At 43.9% G+C, this 21944-nt stretch overlaps 2 protein-coding genes across 8 annotated transcripts in view; one reads left to right on the forward strand and one right to left on the reverse strand.

Annotated features, from left to right (window-relative positions):
• SAP30BP (SAP30 binding protein) overlaps positions 1-17252 on the reverse strand; it is a 31587-nt gene extending 14335 nt beyond the window's left edge. The window contains 4 exon segments of the mRNA XM_075170007.1: positions 13613-13660; positions 16688-16797; positions 16943-17069; positions 17071-17252. Coding sequence (XP_075026108.1) covers positions 13613-13660; positions 16688-16797; positions 16943-17069; positions 17071-17160 — 375 coding nt within the window. The 5' untranslated portion in view covers positions 17161-17252.
• Positions 17253-17735: 483 nt separating this feature from the next.
• Positions 17736-21944, forward strand: part of RECQL5 (RecQ like helicase 5) — a 38879-nt gene continuing 34670 nt past the window's right edge. For 3 of the 7 annotated variants that reach the window (XR_012676711.1, XR_012676712.1, XM_075169998.1), the window contains exons 1-3: positions 17755-17935; positions 19213-19334; positions 21194-21712. Coding sequence is in view for 5 of the 7 variants with exons in the window: in XM_075169998.1 (XP_075026099.1) it covers positions 17815-17935; positions 19213-19334; positions 21194-21712 (762 nt within the window). In the remaining 2 variants the exon portion in view is untranslated. Of the gene's footprint in view, positions 17936-19212; positions 19335-21193; positions 21713-21944 lie in introns of all 7 variants that reach the window. The other 4 variants (XM_075169999.1, XM_075170001.1, XM_075170002.1 and 1 more) reach the window with 3 other exon arrangements.

Genomic DNA, 21944 nt, shown 5'->3' on the forward strand with positions numbered 1-21944 from the left:
TTTTGTTTCTCTGAGTCCCGGACACTCAGCTCCTTTTGAATTCCACAAAAACTGCTGTACTTGAAGCCTTTCCTCAAAACAGATCAAACCATAGATTCTTCATTTTTGGTGACTGGCCCTTGGCACCAGCCAAGAGTCAATGTTTTAGAGCATAGCTAGCTAATTACAAGCTGGATCCAGCGCACAGAAAACTGCTTAAGCCCTGGGAATGCCTACCACAGTGCAACTTGCAGTCCTCTAAGCAGGGCCAGCAGGATGCATTGCCCAGAGTAACACGAAAACAGCTGAAATGCTCCCAGAGCCAGTGGCAGAGCACGACGACTTCCGAACAGCATCTGATCGGCCTCTCCGCAGACACCCAGGGCTCTGCAGGGTCCTGGGCTGCAGGGGTTTGCCAGTTGTGCGTGGTGCCAGAATTCACTTCCGTAATTGTATCATTCAGGCCTTTGGCTGATAAACCCTCTACAAGCCAAAACGCCAGGTGATGCATACCCTGTATTCCCATTTTGGAAGAATGCTCCCACTGTCAATTCTCTCTTGGCTGCTACTTTCCAGGAGTGATATAGCTGATCTGCTCTACCAGAAACTCAAGGGCAACCTCCACTGGCTTGTAATGCTCTGTTTGGAGATCTTCTCAACACAGCTAATCCCTCCTTAGTTATATAAATTAAGGCCGCTTCAGTTGCGGGAGCACAGCAGATGTTTGCACCAGAGTCTGCTGAGCAGGAGATGTTATGTAGGGTAAGACACTCTTAAACATGCTTTCACCATATGCAGACCAACATTCAAATACTTTGGTGCTTCTAGGAGACCTCAGGAGAGTCACAAGTGGTATCAAGTTCAGCACAAATAAAGTCTCTGAAACAGTATCAGCTGTACCCCAACATTGCCCTCTACCCCCTGCCTCCCTCCCAAAGACCTTTTGTGACTCACTGGAGTGCGCGTCCAAAATTCCTCAGTGCCTCCAAACACTGCAGCTATTCATTCAACCTGACACAGACATAATGCTGCCTCCTTGCTGCTTGGTAACCACTCTCTAAACTCCCTCCTTTACTCCATTTCCAATCAGGTGAGAGATGCATACGGTCAGGAGAAAGCAGCAAGGTCACCAAGCCAGATCTGGGAACAGGCTGTGCCAAATTCACTGTGAAAACCCACCAACTTCCAGAGAAGCCAAAGCCCTCTGGAAGCAGAAAAACAAATTCTTTCTGTGGCACTAACTGCTACAGGGCGCTTTTTGGGGGGGGGGGGGGGGGGGGGCGGAAGCGGGAAGCACTGTTTCTCCATAAATACACTTGGGTCACAAAAATACAAGGATAAAGCTATTTTAGAGGAAAAAAAAAAAAGTAGTACACAAAGGAACACGCATCTTGTCGCTGGCCAGCTGGCAAGGCCCCAAGCCCCTTTGTGAGATGGACTGTAGTGGAACAGCTCCAACCCCTCTAAGCTAATGCACTTGGTGTAGTGCATTAACACCTCTTCTCCCAGAGTCTTCAGAAAGAACAGCACAAGCAGAAAAAAATTAAAGCAGACGCATGACATGTCAAAGCAGAAAACTTGTGCCAAGAGAAGGAGCCCTCTTTGGCAAGAGCACTGGCCAGGAATCTAGGGAATCTAGGCTGTGTTCTTCACAAACCTACGCAGACACAGCGTTAACGTGGTGAGCCTCAACCACGTCGACAAGGCGTTAGGATGGTGAGCATCAGTTTGCCACCAGAGAAGTGTGGGCAATTCTGCAGTAACTAACAGGTTGTGAAGACAAATTCAGATTAGCATGCAGATGTTGCATGCGGGCTGGAGAAGTTCGTAGAGCTACTGATACAAGGGAAACCTATGTCCAGGCAGCATACAGTGACTCATTAGGCAGTAAACACATGCAGTGAGAAGGCTGCTTTATTCCCTTTAGGGGGAGAACTTGCTAGATACGTAAGTAAAAGTATTTCTCGCCTTGGTTTGAGACAACAAGCAAATGTTTCTTGAGGTGAAAGGAGGGAACTGCTTTTATTCCAACCTTGACTGAATTACATCTTGCACTCTTATCTTTTGAAAGTTTTGTTTTAAGTGGACTGAGAGGGAAGAGGAAGAGACAAGCTACGTCCCTGAGTGCCTCTTGATCTTCCTCTTACCCAGCACTGTATTTATTATTCCATTATCCCTCCCATCTTCTGCCCACTTGTCCTCTCACCATCCAAGAACACACAAAGGCAAGAGAAAAAATCCCCCAAATGACCAATATTGCCAATCAGGCACTTAGGCAACCCAGTGGCACCTGAATTTGACGTGTCTTTAGACTTGAGACATGTACTAAATACCCTCAAGAAGGCTCCCTTCTTATTTGGCCAGTTAACAGGGTTGCAAGGGTATTGCTTGTATCTGCTGTATTTCTGAAGTTTTCAGAAACCATTTTCAAGTCTCCTGTAGCTGTTTAGAGCCAGCACCAGGCGTAAGCACACAATTCTCAGGAAACACAAACTAATATTCCAAGAGATAATTTGATGGCGAAAACCTCTCCTGTTACATACCTTAGACAAATATCTCTAAAATGTCAGATGCATTGAATAGTATGTTTTATGAATCTCCAGAATAATCAGTAAGTTTGCTTTCACCAGAAGTAAGTTTGTTCTTTAATTTGTATCCTTAAATCCTAGAGGTTCAGCACAAATCTGCCCTATTTGTAACAGGCTAAATAAAGCCAGTCCTATCAGGCTGCCACTGTGTATTTACCTGGCCTGATCACCCACACCCGTTTCACCACAGCCGCCCTAGCAAGTCTAGTCTCCACATCTTCAGGCCATAGTCAAGACATCAGAAACCCCAGAGCTACACCAAGCAAAAGAAAACAAGTTCACGAATGTATTATAGCCACACCTCACTGCCCAGAGGATATGAATTTTGCTTACTGATGAGTTACTGCGTACCTACACCCACTGCTCCATCATTAACAAACTGAAGACATCAACACAGCTTTTCATTAAGTCGGACTACTTTCAAGCCTCTTAAATGCCTTCTGAAAACAAAGGGATGACCGACTCCTCCTACAGTGCTTGTTCATATTTGCTCAGTTTACTGTCTAACACTATGGCGAGGCAAGTATCAACAACTCGACCGAAGACGTACAGTTTGACAGATGCAAGATTTAAGAAGTCTTGTTCAAACCTCTGAGTATCTACTGAAGATCCAGAATTTAAGGACAGTCTAAAAACCTTCAGCGGAGTAATCACCGAACAAGAACTGTCCTATACTCCTTAGTCTGGACACACATTGAATACAATGAACTGATTAGAAAAAACAGCATTTAAAAAAAAAAACCAAAACCCCACCATATTTTCTGCAGATCTAATCCAATATAAAGTTGAATGAGATACAGAATCACCGAGTAATGAGGTACAATAAATAGTGCATGGTTGCTATCTTTTCATTGTGAAAGGGAAGAAATAATTACACATGAACAAAAGATTTCTAAAGGAATTCAAACACATTTAAACAATGGAAAATTTGTAAGATAACTGAATTTTAAGTAGAGAATTTACCTAAATCCTAATCCTAGATCCTAAAAGGTGATCTTTTTGTAGATTACTACATCATCAGCACCCACTGTGCTATGTATCAGTATCTCACATGAAGAGCACAAAATCAAGCAGGTGAGCGGTTCCAAGAAGAGGGGATTTTATGTCAAATCTCTCTATCAGAGTAAATATATGAAAGCTATTAGAGCCTTCAAGCATCCCAGAGCTACAGGCATCGTTTATTGGGTTCATTTCCATTTGGACCCCGATCACTGAAAAATAACAAGGTTAAGATTTCACTAGTGGCACCTTCCAACACTGCACAGTTTTCATAAGCCCGGCCTGTGAAAGGCTGTATGGGAGCATCACCGAATTTACTTTTGCAGCCAGTCTCTCGCTACTGGCGCAGTCAGCCTGGACACATTAGTTATGCTGAAAATTCTCTCTACCGTCATGGAAATACAAAACTCGGGGGCAGGGGGGGCGCGAGGGAAGGGAGGGGAAGTGTCCTGTGTTCATTCTTTTTCTCTAGTCATTTTATCCCATCTAATACTACATGATGACCTCTAAGAATGGCTAGATTGAGTTAAAAAAAAAAAGCAGTACTGTACTTTATTCCTCTTATGCACTCAGCCAGTCGATTTTCTGGCTGCTACCTACTTCACAGCCTAGATCTCACAAGATCGACTGTTTAAGGGCCTAAAGCCAGACGGCCTCGCTCCAACAGACCCACTGAAAAGAGTAAAGGGATGCCGTGGTGGTTCAGAGCCAAGTTGGAAGAGGACTGAAAGACAGCAAGACAAGCAGGAGGCAGACTGCTTTCCCCTGATCCAGAGACTAACAAAGAGCAGCCTCTGAAGAATGTGAACTGCTATGGACAAAGACAAAGTATTAAAAAAACAAGGAAAAAAAAAAAAAACTTTTAAACATCTAACTGGACCACTAACATAAGTCACAACTTCCGTGCTTCTAAGAGCAATTCTGCATATCAGCTCACCGATAGCAGAAAACAGTTACTCTATTACTATTCCTGTGTGCATTCAGGAAAAGGTCTTCCCTTTTTTCTACTTCCAAGACAAATGCTTTCTTCAAGCCCTGGGCAAGACAGCATTGCCTGCAAGAGCCTGACTGATATGAACCCAGCTTGATGGTTCAGTTTTCATGTATCATAATCAGTTAAAGAAGAGCAGCAAGCTGAAGGGGTAGGTGAGGGGGTGGGTGTGTACACGCATAAGGAAAGCGCTGCATTTTGGCTTAAGATTTCACCTTGCTGAGGTGAAATATAAACCACCTTTTCAGTTGTAGAGTGTTTCCATTCAGTTACATAAAAAATAGTCCCTGCTCAGGTTCCATGGAAAATAAAAACAACCAAACACAATCCTGGCAGTGTGGAACAGAGATTAAAGGAAGGAAGCAAAAACAATATGAATCTGAGACTGATGAATTCAAGTTTGGAAAGGCTTGCCCAGAACAGCTTTATTTAATGGAAAGAATGGACTGCTAAATCCTTCCTGAAACAAGATCCGTAAATCTAGTACAAAGCTCACATCGAACATAACTGTTGGCTTTAACTGTTGCCAGAAGGTACAAATTCAACCATCAATTTCTCGTAGAAGCAGTTGCATATGTTAGTGCAGGTGTACTTCAAACTACAAGAAGAAATGGTTGAACAGGGAGGCAGAAAAGACACAAAACCAGAAACTGACTGCTTTAAATAAGATGCAAATTGTAAGAAGTGGAGAAGTTGATGCCAGATTTGCCACCGTGCAATTGTGTTCCCAGACTTGCAGCCATCTTAGCTCTACAGCTTCACTTTTCCACTGACTTCCAGTTGGTATTAAAAAAAATAGCTAGGAAGCTTCCACAGTACCCCTCAACAACATTTTCTCTTTTTTTTCCAGAGAGAATGCTCTTGCATTGCAAGATTTCTTCTCCCCCTCACATATTTCACCTGATTGCTTGTACATAAAGAAATTTAACACTAATTTAAACTGACAGCCACAAAATCTATAGACCAGTCACATTGTTGTCATGCTAGTGGATTAGTTTGAAGATACGAATGCAGAGAATTTTTCAGTGCAGTCCTTCCACTAGTGGCCAGTGGACCTTCTGCTGCAATAGTTGTTTTCCTCCTCTCTACAATTCACAGTATCTCCTGTAGTCCTAACATATCAACAGCCTCATTTGGCTGAGTATGATGGAAAGAAACTCTATAACTTAGCATAAATTGTTAGAAGAGTTATCTAAGCTGATAGTGAAGATGGCCTTGCCAGAGCAAGTGAGTGAAATGTTTATATGCAGGCAACAAGGGAAAGACCTCTCCAAAGCCTGGATCATGTGCTTTTTTTTTTTTTGCCTTTTTTTTCTTTTCTTTTTTAAAGGAACATGCTAGCAATTATGTTCTTGCTTTTCTACAAACATCAGAAGTGCTTATGGGAAGAGAACACCAGAAACTTCTCATTTAATATTAAAAGTGCATGACAAGAACTATTTCATTTCTCACTCACCAGATCTGCCTGATGTTGGTGTGCTACCAGACTGAGGGCAGAGTGCATGTCAAGTGTATTCAGAGGAAGAGAAAGCAAGGGAACAGAAGTACAGTGCTTTTACCCCCCCCCCTTTTTTTCTTGTGTTGCGAGATAGGAGAATCCCAAGAGAAAGCCTGAAACAAGCCCATTTCCTACAGCCATATCCTGTTTGCCAGCTCCAATACATAGCTCCAGGCCAAGTGCCCAGTACAGGATAAGAAACTTAACTAAGAAAAAGCTATAGGGACCATGATCTAGATACTAAGAGAAGCAGAGCCTATAGGAGCCACTTATAGGAAAAAAACAATATATCCAACCTTCAGTGACACTTACGTACAATCTGTACAAACCTACCTATTTTGAAATACTATTGTCACAGAAAAAAGGGAAGGAAGAACAAGTCAGGAAAGAGTCAACTCCTGAGACATTCCTTAAGCATCTTCTCAAAACAAAGAACGTGTGTAGCTGACACCGCCTTTTAGTTTTTAAGCTCAATTAAGTCTAAAAATCCACCTTCATTTCATTTCAATTTCATTGAAAAAACACCAGAAAATCCCAACTAAGGTCTGGAAAAACATTTCAGTCAGAAAATGCTTTAGAAGGGAAGCATTCATAGCATAAAAGCCTTTAAATAGCTTCTTTGAAACTTGATTCCGTTCACCTGACAAATGCTATCTCAATATTTGACAAAGATTATTTTTTAGAAGTAATTTCCAGTCACGGAAGTGTGTGCCAGAACTCTCGCTTTCCAAGTGGAGGTACAGTTAATAACATCTGCCTTACGACGGCACCCTGGTCCCAAAGCTACCTGCTTCCGTTGGCTGACTCCTCTCTCTCCTTCTCTGATGCTAGGGGCCCTCCTAGCATTTGCAGATCACGTTGTGCACGTGCTTTACAAGACCACAGAGTACAGCCTCTCCACAGCACAGACACCAACCAGGGCGCAGTGGTGTAAATGTGCAAAACAGCCTGCACGGAAGATTGCACAGCGCGTGGGAGCACACACCAGCAGTTAACAGCTGCCACACTTTGCAGCCAGCAGCACAGCTTCCAGCAGTCTCCACCTGAAGCTACCGTGGTCTGCAGAGACGTGCCTTGCTCTGCAGAGCCCATAAATTCTGCTTCCAAGTCACTTTTGCTTCCTACAGTGAAACAGGAATTCACAGGTGAAATATCAGCACCACATGACAGGCCTTGAGGTGTCAAGCTACTTTGATGATTTTATTTTTTTTACAGATTGTTGCAGTGCAGAATCAAGTAGAAGGTGAACCTGGCCTGTGAGAAATCGTAAGCCTCACAGCAGCAAAGGAAAGGCTCAGGAAAGCTGACAAAATTAACTTCTTGCACAAGCTTTCTTCCCTAGTACATAATACTAAAAATTCTTCTTTATGGTTTGGAGTAGAGGCAAGGTGTAAAAGCAAGTATCCTCATTGGGATATGCGCTCCTCCATAAATGGATCCCACGGAGTTTTTGCAGATTTTGGTCCTTCTGTACCCAGAACGGGGAAGCTGGAAGAAGCTATTTTCAGATATTTGTTGGTATTTGAGGCAATCCTCCATCTCTGCTGACTGTTCACACTCTCACTCGGACACGCACCGACATGCAAATTCTGAACAGCCTATTTCAGTACAGCAGACAGAAATAATTGCAACAACAGAACTGGACTTGAAGAACTTAGACCTTTATCAGGTGAAATATGCAAGGGGAAGCAGCTCCAGAAAGGACTTTTCTTCAAGTTTAAAGACAAACAGAAAAAGCCTGGCTCTTCCTTTGGAGAAAGGCAAGCCACACCTGTGTAAATAATCTGTGGTATTTAGTACTGCAGGGAGTGAAGAGTCTGCCGCAGCATGTATGCCTGGCAGGGAGGAAAGAACAAGCATGTCCGTGGACATGTCTCATCTTCCAAACAGCTCAAGAGCTGGACTGAAGCCAGCAGCTCTAAAGTAGGTAAGCCAGCTTCAGAGACCAACAATGCTGTGATCTATCTCCTTCTCAGGCAGACAGAGCTGGAGACACAGAAGTACGTGGGGCAAGGGGCAAAATAATCAAAGATGCCAAACGCTGCTTTCTTTCCTGCATGCAAAACTGTTTAACTGCCACTGATACTCTCTGGCAATAACTAAGGTCAACCACCTAGCTAAAAAATGGGAACCAGGTGTCAGCTGTTTTAATGTTTGAGCACTCACTGTAATAGTGTAAACAGCATTAGAAGCTGAGTTAACTCTACTCCCCCTAAAGGCTCTCTGCATGTAATGCTGACTGCTAAACTGCCAAATTCTCTGTTCCCTCGACTGGAAAACAGTATGCCAAACCTAAAGCGAGGGAAAATATGTAGAGTTGGAAGCGCAGACAGCATTTTACACAATTATATTAAAAGGAAGCTAGAATACAGAAAAAGATGGATCTGAGACTGCAGTGCTTATCACTGGCACCTTCAGGCTGTGCTCACAGGCAAAGGAATGAGTGGGAAACAATTCACTGGAGATCTAACCCCCATCCTGGAAACTGCACAGTTCACACTTCGAAAATGTTTACAAAGAGGTACAGAGCACAGCCGTGCATAACATATAGCCATTTTTAAAATACAGCTGCTCTTTTGCCAGTTCTGCTCACCAGAGGCCAATACTAACCCAGATAGCATCAAAAAAGCCAGGGAGGGGGGGCAGGCAAAAAAGAATATAATTAATTTTTTTTTGTTTCTGATGAGACATTGGGAGTGCCTTTCTACAACACACTTACAAACCAGTTATATCCTACCAGATCCAGCCACCACAAGAAGACTAATACATAGCCACTTCAGCCATCGCAGAGTGCACTGTTTTTGGGTGGAACAGCAGTATTAATACGTGTTCTTCAGTTATATGACCTTTAGCATATTCTAAGTAGAACTTTTAAGACTAACTCTCAACAACTGAAAGCATCAAGGGCTGGTGTTTCCTACGCAACCTTCATAATTTGCCACTGCCAAAGTAGAAGATTCAAATTAATTTCTAACGCTTACTAATGACAGCTCCTTTTATACAGCTTGCCATGGAATACCTAAATGGAACAGCAGTGCTTTAATGATACAACTTTTCCCAAACACACTTTTTCCCCTTCTTTGGAGCAAAACAGTTATACTTGAGGTGAAAGTTATTGAGTAGGCTCAGGCATCTTTTGAGAATCTGGCTTGATGAATGTATCCTGAATTCAGAAAAAATAAATGCCTTATCAAAATAAGAGTTAATTATAGGGGTTACATTACTGCACACACCCCCATTTACTGGTTCTTAGCACTTACTGCTTTTACTTTAAATGAAGATAATTTGGGTATTTAAACAAACAGGTTAATGGTCAGGCAAGATAAAAAAAAACATTGCAATCAAAAGCCTCTAAGTATTAGTGCACACCTACGCATCATAACACAGTAAAATTACTTTACAGGTATGCTGGATCAATAAAAGCTAAACATAATAAAGAGTTGATAATTATCAAGAGGAGGTACTTAGACATGCTTAGAAACATAGTACTCCTCTGAAAATTTGACACCCTTCTGCCAGATCCCAGTTTGGCTGCCTCTCCATACAATGCCACAAGGATGCAGAGGGGACCCTTAAAACAAAACCAGAAAAGGAAAACATCAGAGTAGCCACTTGCTTTGAAAAACTGTTACCATCTGTCAGGCATTCACTTCCAAGGGAGTGGCAATATTTATCCGCTTTCCCACACTGGCTAGTCCTGATACCACAATCAAGGCTCAAAAGTTAATGATTTCCCCTTGCAAAAACCTCCAGTGAGCCAAGCTGCAGGGCTGGGCTCTGTCCTTGATCAATGCTTGCAACCCGTTATTCACCAGAACCCCTCAGGTGAGACCTGGAGCACAAGGTCAATATTTCATTTGAGGTTCATTTTCCTTCTTCCTGCAGGACTGGTCCATTTAGTGAGCTCTGAAGGCTTGTATCTTGTTACTGCATCAAGGCTGTAACCATAGCCAGCTACTGGCAAGAGCCCAAGCAACTTGCACTCACTGCACAGCCTGTTAACCCTCGTCATTCCAAACCAATGCTGGCAGAACACCAAATTTCACACCCATTCCCACAATGTCCTTTGTTTTGTACCCACGGCTCCATTATCTGAGGAAAAGACATAAAGAACCTGTCCAGGCTGTGGGATTCCATCTTTAACACCACGCCTTTGCCAACAGCTTCTGTTGACCATTTCTTTCCCCTTCTAAGCAGAAGGCTTTGTTTCTGAAGTGCTTTTAAGACAGTTGCTCGTTTACAGTTGGTGACTGCTCACTTAAAACCAGGGACCCCTGAAGTGATTTTGGTCACTAACAAATATGTCCTGCTCCAGAGCCTGAGCACATCCTCTCAGAGGGAAATCTGGAAGAGCAATTAGTTCTACCTCGATGTGAATCTCCCATTTTCCTGAGTCCCTGAAGCACTTCAAAATGCAGTTACAGGATGCAAGGTATCTGACTTTGCTACTTAAAGAGGAGGATTCTGCTTTCTGCTGCAAGCACACAGTGTTTGGGTCTAGTTCACAGGTGCTCAGTAACAGAGAATCCCATGGGCCAGAAGTCTGCTCTGGAAGAACATTTTCAGATGATTGACCAAGATCAACAAAGGCATATTCCCTGGAATCAAGACAAAAACCTGAGATAAATATAAACACCATAGGGTGGGGTAGAAAAACATCTCCCCACTGGGGCTATTCGAGGCAGGCTCCAAATTCCACTCTCCCCACCACCACTTCACCAGACAGTTTTTACATCATTCCCCACTTTCAGTCTCCTCCATCTATACCCACAATTGACACCAACTGAACCTTCCAGAGGTTGTGTGTCTGGTGCTATCCAAGTGCAGAATGAGGCCAAATCACAGGATGCACCAGCAACAAGGGAACTCCTTCTCCACACAACCTGGCTCAAGTGTCCTGGTCAGTTATTCAAGACATAATTTCAAAGTAGTTCATTCACCATATGTACAAAGAGGCAAACACTAAAAAAATGCTGAATGTATATTCAGGGCTTGAAAAGACTATGATTAACTGATGAATTGCAATGGGTTTACCTCATTCATGCATTCTAAAGGATTTATCTTCTGCATAGAATCAGATTCAGACCCTGGAAAAGCCCTAGCCACATATAAAGAGCCTGTGATATCTATTTAAACATGTTTCCAGATCTGTGATGTCTTACATTGAAATTGATAGAGCAAGAACAACTACAGCACTCAGCTGGCCAAAACAAGATAAAGTTATCCAAAAGTGTTAGCAAGTTATAATCAAGTTCCTCACTTTCTGCCACACTTTGGATTTACAGTAACTACAACTCTCACTCACTAGTTGTCATAGATATTGCAAGCTCAAGCAATGAGGAAGAACAAGGAGAACACTGCCACTTGGTGGAAAAGGGGGATAGGAAACATTTGCAACTGCTCCAAGTAGAACTACTTTCACAATGGTGTTCCATCTCCCCCCATCCCGAGTGAATTTCTTAACAGCATGGCTAGTGCAACTCCACCAACGCCCACAGAATGCCATACAGCAACACGCCTGCTCTATTACCAGCACAGCACTGGGCTGCCTCGCAGTACGCTGCGTAGCAAAGGTGTGCTTCTACCTCTCCCCCAAGTGCCAGCTGGCTATTTAGCCAGAATTCAAAAAAACCCCAAAAGGCCAGAGGAGGCTATTTCCTTTTTCATTTATCTATGAAGACATCTATTAAGGATGACATGGAAGTCTGAAACTGCTGAAGTTCAGATTTGCCTCCCTGCCATTCTTCTCAAATCCTCACCTTTCATGCCATGCTAGGATGGCAGGAATTATATTTTGCTTTTTTTTTAAAAAAAAGTTTAACTTTAATATACATTTTCAGTTCTTGCAGAGTTCCTACTGCAGAGTGTACCCAAGATACCAAATTCTTTTAATATGTTCAATGTTTCTTTGCTTCCCCACTGAAGGTGAAACACTGCTCTGTGGCCGTGTGTAGCTCTCCTTCAGAAGGGCAAAATGCACCTAGACAGGAGCACATAGAACTCACTGAATTCAAGAGGCTTTTTAAACAAGCCAACATGAAACGTCAGCAAAATATTAAATCAGTAACCACACAATTCAGTGGTAAGATTTCTGTAATGCATCATTACTCAGACAAGAGCTACTGTAGTCTGATTTTGTTCTTTTTCTCCTTGCCAGATCTTTTCTCCATTTCCCTGAAGTCCTAGAGCCCTTTTAGAGGAGATAGAAATACATACAATTGCAACAAGGTGCTACTACAGAGGCTGTGGTGATGTACACCAAATTTCTTTTTTAAGGAAAATCCATCTATTCTTCTTTCACAGTACACATTTGAATCCAGCAGATTTTACAGAAACATCTTGCTAGCATGCTTACCAGCCACAATGGCAAAAATTTAGAAGTAGAAAAAGGATAAAAGTGAGAGATTACCTTTTCCTCTCTTCCAAAAAAAGGTAATTTATTTTTCTTGCAACAAGGAAAGGAGACAGTACATTCCATTTCCAAGTGCCTCCTAGCTGTATGCCAAAGTCATTAATGATATTTCACACACTGATGCAAGAGACTTTACCAGCCGCAGTACAGCTGCCAAGACTTTCAACTGTGTATCACTCTAAACCCATAAAAATATAGTGGAAACTGGAAGAAGGTGCTGCTATAAAACTAATTTAAGCAGAATAGCTAAACACATTCATTTGCCTTCATCTTGTCCTATCAAAGCCCTATGCTAATTCAAATGCTCTATAGAATTTCAGTTTGCATCACAGTCCTCTGGTTTCCTTAGCAGAGCTTAGAGACTGTCTGCATCCTTGAGGAAGCTACTGGATAAAATAAAGGCCCTTGCAATTGTCATTCACTCGGCATCCCACAACACTAAGCAGCTTATATTGCATAGGGGATTGAACTAGCATAAAAATTGAGCACAGTTCTGTACAAAGTTTCAAATGGATTTGGTCTTTTGTCTGTCTTCCAGCTTTTAGCCTGATGTGTGTTCCTATGTGCTGTTAAGCAGAAACAAGATGTAATCCCAAGATAAAGATGACTTCAACTATTTATGATAGCTATCATCTGGGGATCTTATTTCACTTTTTTAATTTTAAATACAATCTTTACAAAACTGCTTCATTCAGAAAGACAGAAAGAGAGCTGGAGACAACAGAATTGATTTTGACACATTTCATGACCTCTAGGAGCTTAAGATCATTTATTCATTAAGTTGTTCTAAATGAAGAACGTATTCCAACTAACACTGGTCATAAGAGACTTCTGTACTGAATACTACATCTCCCAGATCACTGCAAAATAAGTGAAATGCTGTCAGAAAACCTACCTCAGATCTAATGCACAAGATGAGCTAAGTTCATGAATGCAGATCTGGATCGTGACTCAGCCCGTAGCCTAACTGGTTAACTACCTTTGGCAGAAGCCAGAACTAAAGTCAAAAAAACATGTTACAGCTACAAAAAGGAAAGTATGAAACTAGCTACAGAAGACCACAAACAAACACCAAGCCATGCTGTTAAGACTTATTCCTCTTGTACTGAGCTTCCCGCCCACCACCATACCACACTTTCAAATACCTTTAGGTCACCAGCCTCAGGTTTTTCAGTCTCTGAATCGTCATCTTCCTACAAGACAAGAATTTACAGGATTAAGCTTAAAGAGCAGGCTTGGCAAGTAACTGCACTTACAGCAAAGGGCTCGCATTCAGCAGCCCAGCAGTAGTCCAAGACCCTTTTTTCCACAAAAGGTAGTTTTGCCCCACCCACTCATGACCAGAAAACAAGTCCTACAGTCAGGGAAAGAGTTCGTTTTTGGGGGGGTTTTTTTTAGGCAAAAGCATCACTCACTAGCAGATGTCCCCTGGCAAAACTCATGCAGCTCCTGAATGCTCAGAACTAGACAATAAGAAGCAACAGAACTGGGAAAAAAGCATTTGTCATTTGATAATTCTGTCTCTTCCAGTTGGCAGGCGGGCTTTTTGCACTTGCCCCTGTTTAGCAGTACTCACAGAAAAAGCAGCATTTGCAAGACCTATTATACTCCCAAGCATACATCAGCAACACACAGAGGACACATAGCTGGCCTGCCATCCAACCAAACATGCAAGCTTGGTGAGGGTCTGGCCTGGCACCAAGTTCCCAGGATCCGGTGATGCCAGCAGACACCGCATCTTTCTTATTTGTGTAGTGCTCTCATAGCCTCGTTTGCAGATGACATGAACTTGCACAGAAGGGAACCACTGACAAATTTCACTGTTTTAGGTAACAGAGCCCATTCAGTTTTTATTTCTACCCAAAAATAAACAAAAGAACTGGGAAAGATTCTCCCTGTGAGACCTTAAAATATTGAACTCAGCCTCATGTAAAATTCTACACCACATGAGCAGTAAGCTCTGGCTTTGGTCCCAACTGGTCGGTAAGCCTACTGTTCTACTGCCCTATGAGCTACTTCACTGGGATCCTAGAGTTACCTGTTTCTAGACAAAAACATATCCTCTGAGTTCAAAACAAGTTTAAGGAGCAGAAAATGTTTTTCATTTTCAACTCAGCAGAATGTTTTTTCCTCCAAACTTCACCACAAATTTCAACTTTGGCCCCAAAACAAGAACTTGGTGTTTCAACTCCAAAAAGAAAAACAAAAAAGCAGCGAGATGATTACATGCAACTGAAAGGAAGAATTTACAACAAAATGCCCACCTCAGAGTATTAGCACACGAGCAAATTCTGGCAAGGCAAGCTAGAGATTGACCACACAATAATGTCAGTAAGTTTTAATTGCCTGAATTAACTTGCATATCCCACAGAAGTTATCCTTCTGAAAGATGCACATATGCCAATAACTGTCAAAATTTAATAACAGTGAGTTTGTAACTAGAAAAGAACCATAGTACCAAGTAACTTGGTGTTTATTACAAATGAGATTCTTCTCCCCTCCACAGTCCTACCTATATTATAAAGATAAAAGTTATTTTCAAGAAAGCAACAATGGGTTCAATCATTCATGTTATAGACAGGTAACTGAAACAGCTCCCCAAACCTCCTAACCTAGCAGGGGTTATCACTGAAACAACATCAACAGACAAAGAAGCATTACCGAGAACTGCCTTTGAAAAAACCAGAGGCTTTTCAGTCACTGTTAAGGTAGATAATGTAAGCACAGAGTTGTTTAGATAAAAGCCCAGGACAACCTGAGTCCAACTCGCACTGCTTTCTAAAAACAACTCATAACCAATATAAGCTACTAAAACAAGCAATATCAAAGAAGCTCTCAATTCTGGCCAAAGAATACTTAATACAAAAAAACCAAGCACTGCTCTCCTGCAACAAAAGCAGGAGAGAAGGCAGCCTGTGTAACCTGCACAGGTCTGTACAGTAACTGCAAATATATGTGAGACCTACAGGCTGACACCAGAGTGACTCCATCAAATGGCAACTTGTACCTCCCAGAAGATGGACAGCTGCCACCTGCACTGAAAATTGTGCACGCAATAAAGGCTACTCCATTTACCTGCCCATTTGTCAATACTAAATAAACACAGCTGATCTTGACAAGCATCTGGATTACACCTACCACTTTCTTTAAACTAAAGAGAACTCATTGAAGGGGAGTCTAGAAGTTTTGGATATAAAAAGAAGAATTACTAAAAAGTAAAAAAGCTTCACTACTTTGTTTAGCCAGATGCCAGGAGCAGACCCTGAATGCTACCGCTTGCACCTCCTCCAGTTAGCAACAGAACAAAACCAAAGCAAGAACAAGAGACAGACAAATTTCTTGTCTGCTACTTCGGAAAACAGATGGCAGAAACAGTGAATGTCTCGTAAGAGGCTGATCTCATGCACACAAAGTAGATTTCAATGAGTAAAGGTTATAGTAACATAGCCCTATTTCTTTCCTCTACCGTGTAGCCAAAAAACTAGAACAAGGACAAGATAACACATTCTTAATATGGTGGTAAGCAAAAGGTTGACGAGAAAGAAAGGAGACAAGAACCTCCCTCCCCACTCCCCCAAATCTTATTGTTTTGCTCTTGCAAACACATGACAGAACTATATATCCTTTTATGTATTACAGCTGCACTCATAGGCAGTGAGCTCATTCTCTGTCTCGCAATGTACCAATTACCTCAATATTTAGGTGATGTTTTACACGTGCCATGCACCTATGACAAACAAAAGCCACTAATGTGTACACAGGACAGTTACATCAAGATAACCTGATGCAGTGAGTGGGTTTAGTTATACACAAAAGAATAATTTAAGACATCACAGAACTTTATTCCTTTTAATCCTCCAGCCGACCATGCAACAGCACGTTTGTTTTACAAGCTTCTTATATATGTCAACTACCCTTAAAGAATAATTTCATTTAGTGTGGCTGTTGACTTGTACCAGCCTTTTTCCCCATAAAAGAGTCAAACAGCATCAACAAAGCAACACGAACTGCATCAAGCTGCTGATGGGATTCAAGGCAAATGCTTTCTACTTGAAAACAAAGTGAATAACAGTATTTGGAGAGTGCTCAAACCCACACTGGAGTCAGATATTCCGGGTTCCAGCTTGGGTTACCGGTCAGAGGCTTTCCTTGGAGAGAGAAAAGCCTCTGCAACGCGTGAAAGGGATCAGGGCAAGCTCTCGGCGCAGAGAGGTACTTACTGACTGCCTGCTGTTCTCATCATCCTCTTCCTCATATCCGTCCTCGTCCCCATCCAGCCGGGTGAAGTCGTCGTCTCCGTACCCAACCGAGACCAGGCCTCCTTTCTCTCCTGAAGAGGAAGAGAAAAAGAAACCCATGAGGAAAGAGGAGGTGGCAACGAGCGGGGCCTTCTCCTTACGCAGGGGAAGGCGGTGGGCCGGGGCAGGCCGCGTGGGGGTTCCCACCGCCTTCCCCGGCCCCCTCCCTGCCCTCACCCGTAGCCGCTCCCCCATCGCTTCCCGCCGTCCCGGCCTCGCTGTCCGACTCCGGGTCCGAATCCTCGGCATAAACCGCCAACGAGGAGAGGACGCTCCGCTTCGCCGCCGCCATCTTCCACCTCCGCCGCGGCGGACTTCCGGCGCGCGGGGATAACGCACGCAGCGCAGTCGCCATAGCAACGCCGACGTCCTTCTTCCGTCTTGAGCGGGCTCATGTTAAACCGGGAGCGGGCTCAAGTTAAACCGGGAGAGCTCCGGCGTCCGCGCACGGCCAGAGGAGAAAACCCCTCGGCGAGGCGGAGCAGGGTTTCTATGGGGGAGGGAGAGGCGGGTAAAAGGTGCGCGGCCTGTTTATAGCGGGCGGAGCTGGGCCTTTAAGAGTGGTTTCTGACGTCATCACGCAGCGCCGCGACAGCACCTGCCGGGCTCTGACCAAGTGCGAGAGGGTGGGGGTCGGGACGAGCAGGGGTACGGCCGTGGCGGGGCGGGACATGAGGCGGCGGAGGGATACAGCCCCTAGAGCAGGGGGTGAGGGGAGGACCCCAGGCTTCTCCCCCCGTGTGGGGTGCGGGCGGGTTTGGGGGGCAGCGAGGCCCCCCCGCTATGGCCCCCGTCAGCCGTGCCCGGCCCGTGCCCCATGGGGAGGCCGTGGGGGGCGGTGTCCCAAAATAAATGACATTGGGGTCCCCTCCAGTGGGGGGGCCTGGATAGCATCCTCGGGGGGGGGCTAAAAAGAGGGGGGAGCCTGGCAGGGCAGCCATGGGGGAGGTCGCGGAGGTGGTGGCGAGACAGGGCAGGCCTCGGCCAGAGGCGGGTGGCGGCGTTGGGGTTTGGCATCGGTTCCTGACACTGTTCACAGCTTCTCTGAGATGAGCGGCGAGGCTGCCCCGGGCCTGGAAGGCAGGGTCCGGAAAACACTGCGAAAGATCTTCGCGTTTGAGTCCTTCAAGACTTCCCTGCAGGAAAGCGCGACCATGACTGTGGCAAGAGGTGAGGCTCAGCATCGGAAAGATGTGAACACGTTTGGTTTCCCATCTTCCTGTGAGGGTGGTACTGCAGGAGTTGGTATCCTGTATGTTTTGAGGAGACGCGTCACCCGGACTAGGCAGGGCCACCTGGCCTTCCTAGGCCTCCTCTGCTCTGAGATCATTTCCGTGGTGTAGGAGCGCGAGCGTGCGCTGCACACAAGCTCTCTGAGCACGGCTTTGCCCTGCCTGTTCTCCTTTGCATTTGTTTTGTAACCCCACTATTGCATCAACCAGAAAATAGGAAACCTTAAAGTACAGTCTTGCTGGTGTCTCCAGTGGTGGCATCTGCCAGCATGTTTATGGTCAGATGAGGTCAAAACTGTTTACATTGATACATTTTCAGAGTAAACCTGTCCTTGTTGCAGACAATGTTAGACAGAGATGATACCAGTAGAAGACTTGATTTCCTGGCATAGTTTATATCTGTTCTCTGAATTATATGGCCAGTATCAGAAACATGATTTTGCTGGCATTAACGCATCCACCAACATACCGCTGTTGGTTGGACAGGCAGCTCACGCGTACAAGCTGCCAACCGTCAGCTCCCCTGACAGGTCTCTCAATGCAAATCAGAACAGTGTCAAACTTGGCACTCAGGATATAGTCCCAGTTTTCATCTATCGCCAGCAGCTATGCAAATGTGCTATGACAACAGACCAGCCAAAAGCCGTGTTCTGTCAGCAGGGTATCTCTGCTTGTTAACATTGCATGCACTGGCATCTCCCTGACTTGAAGTGGATACTGCTTAGTGCAGTGACAGTTACTAACTGCGTGATATTATCTATGTGGTTAAGATTTCCAACCTTTATTTCCTATGAGGTACGCTTCTGGGATAAGCTTTAAGAGGATGTGGTAAATATCTGTCATGGGGCTGGTAATTTGGTAACGAGGTCTGTAAGATGAGTGAAAGCAGCTCGTCTGGAAGAGAATTAGCATGAATAACTTGCTTAACTTCTCTTTGTCTTGGTTTCTGTGTATCTTCTGGTACTTTTGTAAGGCTATTTCTAAATGTTTACAAAGCGATCAGAGATTCTTTGAAGAAAACCATTGCAGGCATGCAAAGTATTGCTATGCTTTTAGAATCTAAAATGAAGTGTCTTTTGTTGGTATGCCACACAGTACAGGCACACATGTGCTGTTTCTCACATATTACAAGCCCTTGTGCCCACCCCTCCAGACAGAGCCCTGGGAACTCCCCACCACTCAGTAGCCTTGAGCTTTCTTCTGTTGTCTTTGCAGGCGAGAAGGATGTCTTTGTATGCATGCCCACAGGGGCAGGGAAATCCTTGTGCTACCAGCTTCCTGCAGTTCTGGCAGTGGGCATCACCATTGTCATTTCACCTCTGATTGCACTGATTCAGGTAACTGTCTCCTGTTAGCTGTGGAAAAGCAGTCAGTGAAGGGGGTCGGGAGACGCTGGAGGCACAGCTGCCTCTTGTCTTTTTGTTCATGAGCCTCTGCTGTTGGCCTGCCTCTGGATTCTCATCTTGATGTCTCGGTGTGTTTTCCTTACCCTGGTGATAGGTGAAGAGACTGCAACTTAGCTGCAGAGCAGAGTAACTCTGGTATGATACTATGCAGTTCTCTAAAAGGAGGTTTTTCTTCTTTAATAATAACCTGGTGGTTTTTATAACTGAGCCTTTCTCCATTTTCTCCAGTTGTCTTTTACCTCTAGTGTGCTATACAGAAGCAGCAAAGTAGAATACCTCAAATGGACCAAACTGGACCTTTCCCCAGAAGAAAAATGCCATTTACCTATAAAGTAATAACTCCGGGAATGATGAAATTGCCTTTGAAGGCATAATTTGTTCTGCATCAAAATGTCTTTTTGTTGCGGTCAATCTTTCTGTCATGGGAAGAAGCTGGTTTAGCAGAGCTGCTCCTTGAGCACTTTCAGCTGTGAGACCTTTTCTTCCCCTCTGTGTTTTGCCTTTTCTACTGTTTCATCACTTATTGGGAGAAACACCTCCCTGTAAGAGCACCTGTGGTGTCACTGAGACTTCTGTAAAGCATCTGATTAACATTGCATGATATCTGGCATTGTAGGCTGCTGTTTTGTTTTTTTTGTGGTGGTTTTTTTTAATTACTTTAGAGTCTTAATGTAATACATTTTAAGAATTAAGAGCAGGCTTGGTGATACATCTCAGAAAGGTGTTATAAATAGTGAATTTGTTCCAAGTGAGAGGATTTCTAATTAAGCTCCAGCACAGGCAATATTTTATCAGTGAAATGGAGGTTAAAAAAGTTACCACTGTAAGATTTGCAGGTGAAGCAGAATGTGTCAGTGTGACAAATTGGTTGAGATGGGCTCAATGAGTCTTAGGGAACAGAGCTGGAGTGAACCTTCAGAGGTCTTCTCATCAAGCCCTGAGATGGGGTGGCTATGCCTGAAATGATGATGATGTATTTCAGTGTAGCCAAACTTCAAGAGCTTAGTCTGTGTAGTTTATTATAGAGAAGGCTGAGACTTGACTTTGGGAACAGAAAACAACGGATATTAAATGAATCACTGAAACCAGTTATTGAGTGAAATAATGAGATATTCGTTTTTCAGGACTATTCACATCTTCTGAAATGTATGTGCTAGTCAAGTGCAAGTGAACAGCTCAGTGTAGGGATAGGGAGGTGAATTTGTATGCCCAGGGTTCATCTGGATGTATCTGGATGCGATGCCATGTTTTCTTCTCAGTTTTCATGGCACGATTCTCATCCAGACTTGGTTCTGTTGCAGTGGTGATTTGCTGATTCTTGTATTTTGTCCTATCGCAGCGGTGTTTATAACATCCTTTACCTATTTTGGAATGAAATGCACTCTGTTATTGTAGGGTGGTGGTATTCATTTTCCATCCATGACAACTTGATAGTGTAAATCCTGAGACGCGCTGGTGGCTTGTTTCAGCTCACAGTGACTATGATGAGTTATTTTGCACAGATGCCTGCTGGTGTTCCCTAGCAGCAAAAAGACTGTCTTAAAGTGAATGGATGCACAAAAATGCAGTTGGATGTTAGAGCTGGACAGATATGCTTGCAGTTGAAGATAAAGGCATCTAGAGTTGAAGTTCTAAATACCCAGACTGTAGGTGTGTGTTGTCCTGACACTCGATCCCGGAGGTGGAAGTTGGGGCCTCACCTGGATCTCCCTAGTAGTCTTTCTTGGTAATGGTGACTTTCTTTATATCCATTTGCTTTTAATTTAATTGTAATTTTGTATTTACTCTAGGATCAAGTGGATCACTTGCTGGCTCTGAAGATCAAAGCCTGCTCTCTGAACTCCAAGCTTTCTGCCCAGGAAAAGAAGACCATCCTGGCTGACTTAGCAAGTGAGAAGCCCCAAGTAAAGCTCCTGTACGTCACCCCAGAGATGGCAGCTGCCTCTTCCTTCCAACCTACGCTGAACTCTCTGGTGTCCCGAAACCTCTTGTCCTACCTGATAATCGATGAAGCACACTGTGTCTCCCAGTGGGGACACGATTTCCGACCTGACTACCTACGGCTGGGCACTCTACGCGCTCGCATACCCAATACACCGTGTGTTGCCTTGACTGCCACTGCCACCAAGCAGGTCCAGGAGGATATTGTGGCAGCGCTTAAGCTAAAGCAGCCGCTTTCCACATTTAAGACTCCTTGCTTCAGATCTAACTTGTTCTATGATGTGCAGTTCAAAGAGCTCTTGACTGATCCATACGCCAACTTGAAGGATTTCTGTCTGAAGGCTCTTGAAGTGAAGAACACCACTGGGGTAGGTTTTATATTTGGGGAAGAAGGCTAAACTGAGCAAAATCTACCTTAATGGTCACTGACCTTCCAGTGGTTGGTATGGCCCTGACAGGTCTGTGGCGGGGAAGAAGGTGGTCCCCGGAAGGAAGGTGCTCACATATATTTTTTAAGTTCCTCTAAAAGTGCTCACGTATATTTTTTAGTTCCTCTAAAATAGGTAGAATGTGAAGGCTGCGTTCCTTTCAGAGGTGTCC

Source organism: Calonectris borealis, chromosome 20 (assembly GCF_964195595.1).
Source record: "Calonectris borealis chromosome 20, bCalBor7.hap1.2, whole genome shotgun sequence".
NCBI classification, from domain to species: Eukaryota; Metazoa; Chordata; class Aves; order Procellariiformes; family Procellariidae; genus Calonectris; species Calonectris borealis.